At 38.0% G+C, this 15,577-nt stretch overlaps 2 protein-coding genes across 3 annotated transcripts; one reads left to right on the top strand and one right to left on the bottom strand.

Moving 5' to 3' along the window:
- Window positions 1-213: 213 nt before the first annotated feature.
- tspan36 (tetraspanin 36) lies at window positions 214-7,713 on the bottom strand. Of its 2 annotated transcripts, XM_042420134.1 has the most exons (8): window positions 7,397-7,713; window positions 3,816-4,007; window positions 3,476-3,550; window positions 3,252-3,347; window positions 2,161-2,310; window positions 1,816-1,899; window positions 482-605; window positions 214-294 (listed from the first exon to the last, which is right to left on the bottom strand). In XM_042420134.1, exons 1-7 carry the CDS (start codon window positions 7,454-7,456, stop codon window positions 525-527), a joined length of 738 nt encoding a protein of 245 aa, XP_042276068.1. In that variant the 5' UTR covers window positions 7,457-7,713; the 3' UTR covers window positions 214-294; window positions 482-524. The 2 variants fall into 2 exon arrangements, with proteins under 2 accessions (XP_042276068.1, XP_042276069.1); XM_042420135.1 differs by having other exon boundaries at window positions 214-605.
- A 1,093-nt stretch (window positions 7,714-8,806) lies between these two features.
- On the top strand, window positions 8,807-14,731 carry LOC121904295 (protamine-like protein). Its single transcript, XM_042421965.1, has one exon. The coding sequence runs from the start codon at window positions 11,537-11,539 to the stop codon at window positions 12,098-12,100; it is 564 nt and encodes a 187-aa protein (XP_042277899.1). The 5' UTR covers window positions 8,807-11,536; the 3' UTR covers window positions 12,101-14,731.
- Window positions 14,732-15,577: the final 846 nt, after the last annotated feature.

A 15,577-nucleotide genomic window follows, 5' to 3' on the forward strand; every position in this document is an offset into this window, starting at 1 on the left:
AGTATCCTGTAAAAGAATATCTACATGATGCAGCAAAGTGATAAGGCTCGGCAAGATTTCCAAGAGGAAGCCTTAATGTCCAAAATAGTTTTCTTCTCTGTCACATTTTCTCTCCTTTGATGTCATGGTAGCTGCTCTAGGCTTAAAGTCAGCATTAGAAACTAAATCTGAATCTTCAGAGAGCAAACAAAATCCAAAGTACTTCAACAGGGATCAACATTTTTTATCATTTATTTTTTAAAAACTGTATCATATGTTACTGTAAAAGGAAGTAATAGCTGGAAACTTCAGGAGCTGTGTAATAAAAATAACAAAATGATTTGACAGGTGAGAAAAACATTGTTGCTGATTTGGTACTTTAGATAAGGTTTTGCCATTTGTGTATACTGTATACGCCATTATTAAAACACAACCTGGATGCTTCTACACACTGCTGAATGAGGATGTCGGTTAGCTTTTAGCAAGTGGTCAGCAAACCTACTGGAGAAAAAATAAGGAGGTGGTAGGTGGTTGCAGGAGGATGCTCAGGCATAGAGAGGCTGGTAGCCACTCCTCCGGCTGCCAGTTTTACAGGTGATCACACATACACTCAGCATCCCAAAGAACTGCAACAGGAAATACAAAAGTAATCAGAAACAAGCCCTTAAAATGTAAAAGCTCCAAATGGTACGTGAAGGGATGAGAAAACACATTAATATGTTTGAGTAGTTTTTTCTTGCACCTGTATCATTTGCATAAGATTCAAACTTTATTTTGCAAGAGTAGATTTTTGATCAAATAGTGTCTGTAATGGAGTATTCCATTCAGATATTTTATGCCTTTTAGGTCAATCTCTCTCTTAGAAAGAAAAGATGGTTATCACTTTGAAAAGCATGATTGAATTAGTAGAGTGTATTCATACTGAAATGGTTGCAAACAGGATGCCACACTGACCCACATACTATGCGGTGAACATACAGTATGTGACGTATGAAGTAACTGTTCCTCAGTCCTGGAAAGAGCTACCTACCATTTTATATGAGTGAAATGCCTGATGAAAGTTGCTGGACTGCAATGCAGCTTTTAATTAATCTACCATAAGTGTTGACAGTGTGGGAGTCTATTTTTACATTTTGTGGTGTTGCTTATTCTCCTATGCACCTGTCAGTTAACAGGTGTGCTAAGGTTACTCTTTCTTTTGTATATGAGTAGATGTGAGGTAGAACTGCAGTGTTTAGTCGACAGAAAATTAATCACCAATGACTTTGGTCATTGGTGATTGATAATCAATTAATCATTTTGAGTAATTTTTTAAGAAAGAAAAAACAAACATTCTCTCATTCCAGCTTCTCAAATGTTAATATCTTCTGGTTTCTTAAATCCTCTATGATAGTAAATTGAATATTTTTGGTTTATTGACTGGTTAGGACAAAAAAAAGACATCTGAGGACACAATATGGGGACATTTTTCACTATTTTCTGACATTTTATAGACTAAACAAGTAATTAATTTATTGAGAAAATCATCAACAGATGAATCAATAATGAAAATAATCCTTAGTTGCAGGCCTAATGTGAAGACATCTTACTTCTATTTATGTGATTTCAATTAAAAAGGTACATCAAGTTGGGTTTCCATTAGTGCTGGGTAAGAAAATCCAGACACTTGGGGTGTAAAACATGGCATAGAGAGAATAGAGTATAATGCTAAGCCTTATTCTTCTCCAAAAAGAGGCTCAATATGTTGCACTGACTGATGTGTAGCTCACTGTGTTATGACAATAGCGAGCAGGATGTACAGTGTGTGTTGCTCATACTGACAGGTGGCGTCCTTACCTTGATGATGGCAAAGCCCAGAATGACCAGCATGGCATAACCCAAAACGCCCTGTAGGAGGCGCTCCAGCTTGGCCTCACAACCCTAAATACATGCACAAGCACAGTGTGAGCACACAAAATGAACACATGACAGATGGAAAAAAAAATGGAGACTTGCTTTTTAGTCATAAAAGCATAAAAAATGATTTAAAAAAACAAAACAATAATTCAGCATTCAGCAAGTCCCCTGCAAAGTCTCCTTAGCAGAAGCATATACCACATAAACAACAAATAATCACAACAACGATAAATATTAAAAGGTTACTTAAGAATACAAAGTGCCTGATGCTACAGTATGATTTACCTCTACGTTAAGCAGGTCTGGCTGATCCATTCTGCCAGTGCACTGTGTGGTGCTGTTCTTACAGCAGGACACAGGCACTGTGTTGTTGTGGTTTCTAAACCAGGTAGTGTTGGACCAGCTGGTGTAATTCTTGACACCACAGCACTGCAACTGCACAGAGACAAAGATAAACAGGCAGGGGTTAATATATAGCTCACAAGGAGTCCAAAAATATATGACAGTGAAAAAGTAAAAAAAGGAAAGAGTGAAACTATGTGAGAGGGAATTGCAGGAAAAAATCTACCCTCTCATACAATATCAGCAATTTATGATGTTCAGTGAGTTATAAATGTTTTTTTAAGGATGTGTGAAGTCTTGTATATATTTTTAACTTGCACACTTTCAATCAACTTCCTTTATCTTCTACATGAGTGAGTCATTTCCTGCATGTACCAGATTCAAAGCGCCAGACCTGTAAATGTGTTACATGTCCGTGTACACTGCAGTAGCTGGTCATTTTGTTTGCTCATATTGTTGAAGACTTTCCTCTCAAAGTTAATTTCAGCCGCACTGCAAATACCTCAACATTATCATCATACAGTATATAGTATATCAACGAACTGCTAAAATATTTTAGGAATGACTATACTCTTCTTTCTTTCTTGCATTAACACACAAGCAAACCTTGAAAAAGAAAGTCATTTGTCATATGGAGAGGATGAGCTAATAGCTTGAGTCAGTCATTGTTCATTTATAGGCTCCGAAACTAGTCTCATTTAAATATAGTCCAGCCTTTAACACAAAGAATATCACAATAATATGAGTTCAGCTCTACTTGTTGTCATATGTTGTCTACATTTGGCTAGTTATCAACAAGAAAAATAAGAATTCATCACCAGCAAAACAAAATGGGCCCATATAAACTGATAGCTGTTGCTGTTTTAAGATGACTTTTTTTCTCTGAAGACAAAAGAGAGAGAAAGAGAGACACTATGGAGTCAAATGAAAGAACAAGAAAAAGGAAACGAAAGCAAGCGAACACTGAGGCGACAAGCCAAGCAGAAAAAAAGTTGAAGGGAATGAAAGTACACATGAAAAAAACAAAAAACAACCTGAGACTGAAGGTAGTCTACAGCTTTGGTTTCAGCATCCTGTCCATCGTACTTTGAGAAGGCGTCATTCATTGAGCGCTCCAGATCTCCATTGATCTGAAGAGACAAAAGAAAAATATTAATAGTATACAAATGTGTCAGCACAGATTTAAAATGATGGTTTTGATATAATTTACTTTCAGCAGTAAACATTGTGTGGCAGAGAACACCTATATGCGACTCACTTTTCCTTGGTAGATGAAGCTTAACACCAAAGCAGCCACCTCAGCCGCAAAGATCACCATTATGATCAGAAAGAACTAGATATAAAGAGAAAGAGGAAGAGAAAGATATATGAACATTTCAAGTAAAACACTGTGAATCAAAGGTAGATTTCACACATTGAGAAAACAAAAATGAAACATCATATACGACAACTACAGTAGTAACTGAAATGACAAATGTACAGACTCTACAGCTGAGCACCCTACAGTAAACTCCTCCGCTGCCGCTCTCTCTCTCTCACACACACACACACACACACACACACACACACACACACACACACACACATTCCTCACTTACAAAGCTGAGGCCGACTTTGGACTCTCGGATTGTAGCACAGCATCCCACCAGACCGAAAATGAACATCACCACGCTGACGCCGATGATGATAGCGGCTGGGATCAGCGTGTACTTGTCCTGGATGAAACTGTCGAAGTTGTCATAGCTCCTGATCACATAGGCGCCGACGTAGGCCAATGCCGCTCCTGCAGCCTGCAGGGAAAAGAAAAAAGCAACACAGTATGTCAGAAGTGTCTCATTCATGATTATCGAGCTAGCATTATGATTAAAGAGGGAATAAACATTTAACATTGTTTCATTATTTTTCACTAATTCAGTAAATAGTTGATAACTGAATATAAAGAATATACTTTCTCATTTTTCTGTATTTGACTTCGCTGTTATGTTGGGAAATAAAGAAAAATATAATAATCCCACCGAAATAAAGATACTCTACACTTTCACTATTAGCCTGTTAACATTTGGATGTGCTGACTTTTTAAAATGACAAAACAGAGGTAGAGAGCTAAGAGTTTAACTACAGTCTACTGTCCTATTTTAGATGTTTTCTACTTTAGCAATATAGGTTCGTGCCAAAAGAGTGAGAGCTATCAAGTAATGGATCATTCAACCTAAAACCTCAACATACATTGAGTTCACTCTTATCAAAGCAAGGTGCTGTAGAGAGAATCACATTGATACAATTGAAGAGATTTGTCACACATTTGGTGTTTTTTCTCTTTTTGCAGCAGTTGAAAGTTTATATTCTGCACATTATATATCCAGAACCTGAGAGAAAAGAGCTGACATCCTATGTATGAATAGGGATTTGAGAAACATGCATCAGTCATTTGGTTTCATTCTGTAAACATGACACTTACAGTAAGTGACCGTGTAACTCTGTTTACAGGCAGTGTACTCTGCCTGTAGTCATGAATATCAATAAACTCTAATTGAGAACAAAGCTGCTTGTTAGATAAATGACAAAGATATTTGTTCTCTCTTATTATCTGCTGTGATCTCGTGATGAACACAGACTGTTAAGGTCACCGACAGTTTGTCCTGGTTGAGTCAGATGTGGATTAGGGGTTTAATCACACCATCATCATGACTTTTTCTTTTCTTTTTTTTTTTTTACAAGTCATGCCTCAGTAGTGAGCACATCAATCATGAGACCTCATATACTGTATGAAGCAATTTCGTGCACACAGACTGACCACAGGCACTGATTTAAAAATGACTTTATTGTAACATAACACATTTATTTATTCTGTTTATGGTATCTAATCTCTAAAGCTTTTAGAAAACAGAGACAACTGTTACAGAAACAAAGTCTATGAAGTATTTATCTCATTATCAGTGTTCCTGACTTCTCTTTGCCCTTTGAAACTTCTTGGATCATACTGGAGTACAATACTGGTCTATGACAAAAGGAGCCAAGTTGCGATGAAGCCACTATGCTTTACTAGTGAAAAACTCGGAAAAAACCCTCCATGTGTGCCTGTGAATCAGTATCATTTTCAGTATTACTTCCCCTGTAGTCAAATGAGTTATACATTGTGTGCTTTTGTTTGTTCATATGTGGGAAATATGTGTTTTGTGTAACCTTACAATTATTCATCCTTTAGTTCAGTCTCATGACTCACTTCTCTTAATCACTCCATAGTCACGGGATCCCTGTGGGGTAGTTACTCTACACCCCCCACCCCTCACCCCTAATCTTTCCAGAAACTCTGATCTTGTGCCTAAGAAGCAGCACAAAGAGGCTTACACAGCGTATAGCGTCTATGCACCGTGCCACCTCTCAGGAATGTGAGGAAATCTCTGTGAGCAATGTTTCTTGAACTGTGGGGATGATATCTGAGTGTGGCGAATGCACTGGTACTGTGTCTTAGACCAGGTTTCAGGGGGCGGACATGGTATCACTTTTGCAAATTTGGAAAGAAAACAGCCATAGAACATCTGCTCATGTGCTTCAAAACATTCACAGCAAATTAACCTCTTAAACTGTTGACTTTCCCCTTAAATCACCTCTTAGTTCTTCAAGGTTAGGAAAAAACACCCTTTTCACTCTTTTTTTCCAATATTCTAGTTGTTCAGTGGATCACTTCATGCACATTTTCAAATTCAGGCCCACTTGTTTGGTGTCTTTTGAAAGTTTGGGAACTTCACTAGAATTTTAATGAAATTGGTATTTAGCCACATAACTTGGCTTTCTAAATATGGATCTGCCAGTCGGTCAGGCAGAGCTTAAGTGGCTAATTTGATATTTTGGCTGGTTTGGTTACAGTATTTTGAACAAATCTGTCTTCTGCTCAAGTTACAGTCAATCTGCTTCACAATGAAAAACTGATAATAGCATGAAGCAGCTACGTTCCTCAGAGAAGCTTGATATATCAGGGATTCCAGTCATTGCGGTAATGATTTGAAAAAATAAAAATAAAACCCAAAACCAAACAATAAAATCTGATGATGAACAGTAGGGGCATTCCCTATTGTTTATGCAGAATGTGGAAATCCCACAACACACTGCTATTTAAGACTCTATTCAAGGCATGAATCAGTGGAAAAATCAAAGATGGATACTCTTATATTCAGTATACACATATCATGGACTCTGCTTGTCCAGTGGCTAATGTTTGCCCCACATTCTTCGTTAACAGTCAGCAAACATGACAGACTACATAATTGAGCAACAACTGTTTGAGGAAATAGGGCAAACCCAAAAGTGTGTGACACTCTGAGATATGTGGTTTACAAATCAGAAGTGATTACATAGAATATTTCCTACTTTGAAACTAGAAGCCTGTGATTTATGTGACATATTTTTCCATAGGGAAGGGAGGTGCTGTGTATAGTGTCTAGCAAATGAAATGGCTGGACTTTGAAATACAGATAGAAGATAATGAATAAGAAAGTAGAAAGTGATAAACCCTGCCTGTGTTTTCCTTTGCAAACACACGCACACACGCCCTCTCTCTCTCTCAAAGTAATCTAATTACACAGATACACAAGTTTTCTGGGTCCCTTCGAAATCCAAATGACCGACAGGAGGGCCGGCAACTGTTTGCCAGTGAGGTCAAATGAGGAAAGACACTGTGAATTAGCCAACATTAGTCTACAATACCTACATCCAAACTTTACTTTGACACAAAGCCATAGTCCAAATGAACTTTGGTCAGACTTTGAATGTGAGTCAGTCTGACCAGAGTGTCAGATATCAAGCCGGATGTCTGGCGGTGTTACAACAATCATCCTTCAGTCATAATTCCACTGAACTGTACTGGACCGAAATTCACATTACTGGAAAATGTTATTCACAAGTTTTTTGGAATATAAGGAAGGAACTACGCAGATTTGGACTATATTGGGGTACAGCAAAAATAAGGAAGTGCAGTATAGTGATGTCAAATGCTGGGGCAAGCTACCAGTATATTTACCTAATCCTTACATTTGTAGTGTATAAACCTTTAAGCATACAGGATATAATAATAATACATAGCGATTATATACATAAAAAGGCAAGACACCAAACCCGCATCCTAGAAAGCAGGTCAGTATAAATTCATACATCTGGAGAGGGATTCAACGCCGCAACTTACCCAAAATACCAAGCTGAGGAAGAGGAGGACGGTCTTGGATGTGATTATTCCGCAGTCCATGTTGTCTGACGGAGGTGAAGAGATTGAAGGGAGGCTGTGGAGTCGCTGCGGTTCAGTTTTTTATCTCGCAAGACGCCGAGCTGCTGCTGCTGCTGCTGCTGCTATTGCTGTTGCTTTGGTCACAAGTTTTCTCAATCTGTCTGCCTGCAGTGACTGTGATCACATGGTCACATGCTTCGGGGAGGAGAGCGATGAAACAGAACAGGTCCTACATCATTCCAGCCCCTCTCCTCCCTGCATCACACACACACCACCACTCTCACAGTAGTGAGTACTGTGAGAGTGTAGTACATAAAGTACATAAAAATAGTAAAATAGGCTATAAATTTTTAAAAAAAAAAAAATTAAAAAATCGATTTGTGATGTGTGTTGAAAATTAGTTTTTTTTATTATGGTTTGACAAACTTTTAAACATTTTCATTACTGAGAAATTAAGACACTATTTGTATCAGTTAAAAAGTAAGTATGCCCACTCCCTCTGGTGGATTTAGTCTGTTGAGACATTTTACATTACGAAAAGAAAAAAATCCTAAAATGATTCATGACACAAGAACATATCTGTGCTGTAGAAAGTAACTCATTACATTTACTCAAGTACAATTTTGAGGTACTTGTACTTTACTTTCCATTTGTTGCTACTTCAAACTTCCAGTCCACTACATTTCAGAGAGAAATATTGTAATTCCTACTCCACTATATTTATTTGTCGACTTTAGTTACTTTTCAGATGGAGATTTGACACAATGGATAAAAAACAAGCTTTTAAAATACAACACATTGTTTAAGATGAAACCAGCGTTCCCAGCCTTTTCGGCTTGTGACGTCTTACAAAAAGCAGTGCGTAGTCGGGTCACATTTCAGATGTCTATCAGTTGTTAACAGCTCCACCAAGTGGACGGATTTTTTCCTCTATACTTGTCACATGGTTTTATTTCAATAAATGTTCAAATGATCCAATATTTCTCCAAAAATCAAAGATTCCAAAAACTAAAAACAGATTCGTGTATCAGAACTTGTTTTTTCTTCTTTCCTCTCCCATTAATCATTTCACGACCCCTCAGATTTATCTTTATCTTAACCCCGACCCCTAGGTTGGGAACCACTGGATTAAACAAACTAACTGTATATAAAGTAGTTCAAATTAGCTTCACCTCCTGCAGCTACAACAGTAACATGCTGATTACACACTGATGCTTCAGTATTAATAATCTAATGATGTCATATATAATAATATATCAGTCAGAGGGACGAAATGAGTACTTTTACTTTAATACTTTAAGTGCATTTTGCTGCTAATACTGATGTCCTTTTACTTAAGTCGAATTTTTCATAATGGAGTATTTTTACATTGCTGTATTTGTACTTTTACTTAAGTAAAGGATCTGAATGCTTCTTCCAGCACTGTGCTTCACATATGACTCTTTTCACATGAATTCGAGACTGTAATAAACCTGTGAAAACCACAGTAGACATTTATTGCTACAAAACAATGGCTTTAAAGGGGCAGCTGAAGGCCTTTTGTCTGTTGAAGTGAATCCCTCAGTTGCATCACAGTGGCACTGGAAGGTATGAATACTGTTGATCCACTTTTAACTTTCTATTTACTTACTATGGAAGTTTGAGGGAACACAGCATAAACATACAGATACAGACACTTAAACATTTTAAACCACCACAGCACGCATTCACAAATGAGTCACTTATGAGTATTACATTTCTTACTTTTTCCTATAGTCATTTTAGATGTAGACTAGATAAATAGAGAAACTACAACAACCTGAAAACAGTCTCAGTAACTCTTTGCTCAAGGAAATAAAAGTTTTGGTTTAATTATGGCAACAATATGTCAGTCACACCTACATGAAACCTGAACTGTATACAGTGTAAACAGCGTTAAAGAAAGTGACAAGGTTTCTTTAAAGGAGTTTCTCTGCTCTTGGCCCAAATTCTTCATTGAGATTACAGACCAATTGCAGATTAAGATTAAGATTGATTGAACTAATATTTTCCTCACACCTATGTTCCCAACTTGAGCCTTGTGTGAGCTTTCTTCATCACAGACAGAAAGATTACATATATTTATTCAGTGTGTGCCAAACACTGTCTGTCTATTCAAGATGGTACTGACTTCTCACTGAATTTACTATCACTAATTTACTCATCGTGCTGTGTGTTTGTGTGTGTGTGTGTGTTTTGGATATTTGTATGTAACAGGAGGAGGCACTATCAGTGCACTACAGAAGGCGAGGTTTGACAATTATCTCCCTCCTTCACACATACACAAAACACACTGTATAAAGAAAAGAGTAAAAGAAGGCGGGCATTTCCAAGAAATGTGTTATTTTACAGTATGTGTAGGTTCTTTTATGACAGAATAAAACCAAACGAAATACAAATCTACTTGCCAATCTTTACGAAAGAAATAGAATTGAAACAAATAATATCAAAAATGTTGGATTAAATCCTTAGTTCAAGTTTTCATTTATATTTAAGAATTTAATACAAATGGGATTACAAGTGCTTTAAAGGCATCTGTGATATGCAAAAGTTTGGAACCTGCTATCAATTCCAAATAAATCAACAGGCTATAAGGACTAATACTATGAGTTATTTATTACTTAATATTTTTCTATTACTGCTAAACACTTGATTCCATCAGTTATCTTTGTAAACGCAAGTGAAATCAGGCCAACATTTTCTAAAATAATTTGAGAATCAAAATTTTCATCAATAACTCAAACTATTTGAATACATAATGTATATAAATATACCTCAAACCTGTTGATTGTGCCTTCAGTTAAACAATTAAATATGCAGCATTAAACACATGCAGAAGAACACAACATTTCTAATAATACAAATGCTATTTTATGTTTGAAGTATTATTAATGGCATCTGACTGAATTCATATTTCAAATAGCCTAAACCAGTACATTATGCTGTTCATACTATGAACTACAGTCGAAGAAGGCAACCTGAATTTTCAGTGCAGTTTTGCATAACGCATTGATTCCTTTGCTCTTGATTGAATTAATCTATTTTTACAAAAAGGACACAGTCCATCAAAGGCTCATAATAGAATGATGAAGTCCTGGAGGCCCTACATATCACCATGTCCTGGGTAAAACGATTAAAGTGGCTGTAAAACCATAGACTGGCCTGGCGCTTTAATAAGAAATAAACAGATTTTTAATTAATATTTTACGCATAAGACGAATGTATCCTTCATTGGTGATTTCTTAAACCGAGGGAAGTTTAAAAAGACCCGCGAAATTGTATCTTAAATTCGTTTCTCCTGTCGCCCCTCCTAGCAGGCTGATAACTCTTGTTCTGGCTGAGGTCCATCTCCCTCCACACAGCACAGACTGACAGTACACTACAGTAATATCTCCAATATATGAATATAATGACATAAAAAAATATTTTTTAGTAATCAAACGTCATCAGTTCAAGTAAAACAGTCCTGCTTTTGCTTTTCAGGAATTTATTTCCATGTTGAGGTCACTATATGGTGGGTCTGATGGACATCTGTGTTTCTTTGGACAACTTTAAATGAATTTAATTAGCAAAAACAGCTTAAATTGAATCAAATGTTGCAGCCAATATATGCAACACATTACTATTTAGGTATTTGTAATTCGAAAAGTTTGTACTAGATCGTTTGGTGGATGTATTTTTATTGAAATGTTCAAAATACACATTCTCAAATTACGCCTTACCACTGACAGCGTTTAATTACACAACAAACTTTAATATAATTGATCAAATCTCTCCAATTAAATTTACATATAGGCAATTAAGATCACGCTGATTCTTATTATGTGCTTCTTAAATGGATATTCAACATTTTAAGCAGGATTTTTACAGAATAATCCAGCTGGAGAAAACACAAACTGTACCAAGTTTGTGGACTGAGAGGAGAGGCACACTGTGGTGGCGGGGCTCACACTACACGGTTCTCATCAAGGCTTTATAAACCCTGAACCTCTCAAGAGGGCAAGTAGAGATATCACTCTGACGCCCATCTGTTTCTCGCTCTGTGAACCTCACTCACTTGAACCTGGGATTAGCGCTCCGACAATGTCGTCTCCTGTGGTTGCTTTCCCCTTGGCGGTAATGGGCAAACCTCTTAAGAAGAGAGCCAGGACCACGAAGAAGAAGACTGGTCCTACAGTGTCAGACCTGATACTAAAGGCCATGTCCACATCCAAAGAGCGCGGCGGCACGTCCTTGGCGGCCCTGAAGAAAGCTCTGAAGGCCGGCGGATACGATGTGGTGAAGAACAAAGCCAGAATCGTCACCGCTGTCAAACGTTTGGTGGCCAACAAATCCTTGGTCCAAACTAAGGGCACCGGGGCCGCGGGCTCCTTCAAGCTCAACAAGAAGGCCCCCAAACCTCGTAAGAAGGTGGTGAAGAAGAAGAAGCCGAAGGCGAAAAGGGCCAAGAGGAGGAGCGGCGTCAAGAAAGCAGCCGGAGGTGCCACTCCAGCCAAGAAGTCACCCAAGAAAAAGAGGAAGGCAAAGAGTCCTAAAAAAGCCAAGAGGCCCGCTGCGGCTAAGAGGCCCAAGAAGCCCAAGAGTCCCAAAAAGACCAAACGCAAGACCGCCAGATCCACCAGGACCAGGACGGCAGCCAAGAAGTGAAAACTCTCCCACTGAACACTAAATGCTGCCCAGAAGCGTTTCTGGCGGCGTTTAACTTATATGTGGACTATACCTGTGCATTCCAAGAGCTTGAGTTTGCTTTTTTCCTTCTAGTTTTTCTATAATAGAAAATACTGAGCCTGCTGTTTTACACTCCTCTCCCTGTGCCCATTTGCCGTGTTCTTTAATGCATTTGTTTGGAACAATAAAACTATTTTAATTTACAAAACCTGTCGTCTGATGATTTCATCTGGGGTTTAAAAAAAAAATATGACGGGTAGCCTTTCACTGTCTATCCAGGAACTCTATGGATAAGTACACAATATGAAACTTAGAAAGTCAAACTTAACTGAGCCTTTATACATCATGTTTCAGCCTTAGTTATGAATAAGTACATTTGCCTATTTTAGTAGTCATATTTATCACCACTGAGTTCAGGACCTTAGAGGTAAACGAAGTGTTTTGTGGTCTTAAACAGAGTTCGTTAACGTCTGACTAATCAATTATATTTTTTGTACTCACACACTCCATTTTAGCGCTTACTTACTTAAAAGTGTATCTACTTCATTGACAGTGACGCAAGAGAACTCTCAAGAGCGCGCGGAATGTTTTGGAGTGGCGCTATTGGTGCCATTACGCGCCATTACGCACGGGGAGCAAGGCGTGTGTAGCCCTGTATACTCACGCATACGACACAAACATCAACTGTGGTCACACATTATCCTGAATAAAACATGTTTATGCGTATGTAATATCTGGAAGAGAACGTCACACTGTTACGGAGATGCTGGTACGAGGTTGTTGAACCTGCATTAAAAACTGCAAACAAATGTTTTTGAACATTTAGTTTGCTTGTTTGTTTTCAGCGATTCCAATGATAGTTAATATAACAAGATAATTGGGCGGGACCAGGTTGGTTATAGAACAGCGGGTGATGACACTGGCCAGCTGCTTGCAAAACACTGCTAATCATCACTGACAACAGTGAAGCTTGAGGGGTGTGACAAGCTGTATTCGTTGGGTTTTCCTCTTATCTCCAGCAGAAAAAAAACACGACAGCGGTTCAATGAGGGTGACGCAATGGGATTACTGATGAGTATTGACATACCGTCCTCATCCAAGATTATAAAGAAATTTATACAGCAGAAGAGTTAATACTGCTTACTCTTAGTGACTTTTTGGCATGAGAAATGTAGTGGTGCAGAGGAGAAACTTCCACTGAATATAGGTCGAACCAATAAAGCATATGAGACAGCATTAAAAGGGTTATGATCCATATTCATACCCAACTGATACTCGTGATACTACACGCTGAAGTAGTGAGATGTTGAACTCCCGGAGTGAAAGTATTTTATACTGAATGTATGAGGCTGACTCGGCTGTACGGAGTTCATCAGCCGTATGGTTTCATACTGCCACCTACTGGATGGTTTCAGTAACAGTTAATTCACTGGAGAGTAAGGAAGGACTGCTGGCAGTTCAGGCACATTTTCATTATGGTCACTTTTAACAAGTAGAGTTTGGCAAACATGCAACTATTTTTATAAAATTATATTTCCTTTATATCCAGCCCACCTATTGGAGGGAAAGGGATAGTTGGAGGTAATCATGTACGGTCCGTGATTGATTTCTTTAATGATTACTGCAGTGTTACATAAAATAAACAATGAGAACAAAATGGAAAGTTCACAAGTGATATGACAAAACGTTTCAGGTCATTTCACACTGGTCTAAACTAACATTGCTTCATTTAATTCTGCAGTTTTATTTGAATCTGTACTGTTTTTATCGTCAACTGTGGTTTTTCACGTTCAGGCTTTTGCTTGTTACTGAAATGCTTGTGGTGGCTGGTGGTGACTCATTCAGAAATTCCCAGGACATTCTTAGTGACGGAGGCTCATGTGACACGGTACAAACATGTGAAAACGAAGCCACTTCCTACTTTCAAATCAGATCTTTTCTTCATATCTGCTTTCAGTTCCCTTTGATAAGAGGAAGTTGCAGAACAAATTTTATCTTAAAAGACAAGCCTTGGAACGGAATATTTATGAACCAAAGCAGTTTCAGTCTAGCTGTCTTTCTTTCACTTGCCAATTTTTCTTTCAAAAGATAGCAGTTTGTGTATTCAGTGGGGAAATAAAGAAATAGATTATACCCGAAATAAAAACATAGTCACTGTCCATGATTTTTGCACAAGTGTGTGCACCCAAACTCGTCCAATGTGCACAATGTTCTAATGTAAAACTAAAAAACTACTGGCAAATGTGTTTTTTGACAAATCATGGTTAAGGTATTTGGCTTCACACAACATGGAGGTCTTGTTTACTTACAAACTGTACATGTTTACGCAGGTTCTTATGACTTCCGCATATTACTCTCAGGTTACTTCAGGACACTGCAGTTTTATCAGCAAAACATGCACTGACTGAGATATCAAGTTTTTAAACCTCATACAACATAAAGGGGGGGGGCAGTAGGAAGGAGAACATAGCACAATGCCAGTTCCACAAACAGATGTATAGTAGTAGTAATAATAATAATAATAATAATAGTGAGTGTTGAGTAGAATCACGGTGGCAGTGGGTGGCTTGCGATCACAGATTCCAGATTCTGCAGCTCCAGAGGCTGAAATACCTGCAGAAAGCAACAGGAGAGAGGAGAGAGATGAGAAAGCACAAAACTAAGAGAGAGAGAAAATGCCAAGTTATTAACATGCACTAATGGTACATGAATGCGTACAGATGGAGAGAGGGAGGAGGAGAGAGGAGCTAAGTGCATCATGAGAAGTCCCCCAACAGTCTACGCCTATAACAGCATACCTACACACTCAAAAATAGAGGTACCTGTATGTACCTAAAAGGGTGCAATGAAATAGATCTGATAAGGCATGCACAGTGATCCAAAGGAACACTTATGGCTAGTGGCTATGCACAACACCAGGTATTTACCTCTCCAAGAATAATGAAATCCTCAATCTTCTCCTTGAAGATGGATGGCAAGAGGAGGAGTCCACCCCTGAAGTCAATTCCTTGGTCATGGAGATGGTACAATTTTAAGTGCCAATGCATTTCAACACATTTTGGTTGATACCAATAACATGCAAATTCCCATCGACAGGCCACTGCATTAGAGTCGTTATGTTACTTTAGATACAGTACATTAACAAACTGCTAAACTGAATGGCATTAAGATAATGTTCCATTATACACCTATTAGGTGTCACAAACAGATAAATGCACTACACAGGTAATACAGCCATCTAGCAGTATCTATGGTGTGGATGGGGTTGAGCAAAAATTTCATGTGTGAGAAAATGTTTTTTTTTTTAAGACTAAGCCTATACAAGCCATCACTTGTTAACACAAAATCCAAGCTGTGGAAAAATGTGGATGCAATAGTAAAATTAAATTGAAACTTAAATTTAACAGGGTAACGTCTCAAAAATGAAATGAATATATGTATCATGCCAGTACAATA

The sequence above is a fragment of the Thunnus maccoyii genome, chromosome 9 (assembly GCF_910596095.1).
Source record: "Thunnus maccoyii chromosome 9, fThuMac1.1, whole genome shotgun sequence".
Taxonomy (NCBI): domain Eukaryota; kingdom Metazoa; phylum Chordata; class Actinopteri; order Scombriformes; family Scombridae; genus Thunnus; species Thunnus maccoyii.

Bases quoted from the DNA above. Each gene is read 5' to 3' on its own strand.
- tspan36 (XM_042420134.1), bottom strand. From the start codon at position 7,456: ATGGACTGCGGAATAATCACATCCAAGACCGTCCTCCTCTTCCTCAGC. The intron at 1,900-2,160 runs GTAAATCATACT...GCATGTATTTAG, and splicing joins CAGACCTGCTTAACGTAGAG to GGTTGTGAGGCCAAGCTGGA. The intron at 606-1,815 runs GTAAGGACGCCA...TTCCTGTTGCAG, and splicing joins TGGGCTTTGCCATCATCAAG to TTCTTTGGGATGCTGAGTGT.
- LOC121904295 (XM_042421965.1), top strand. From the start codon at position 11,537: ATGTCGTCTCCTGTGGTTGCTTTCCCCTTGGCGGTAATGGGCAAACCT.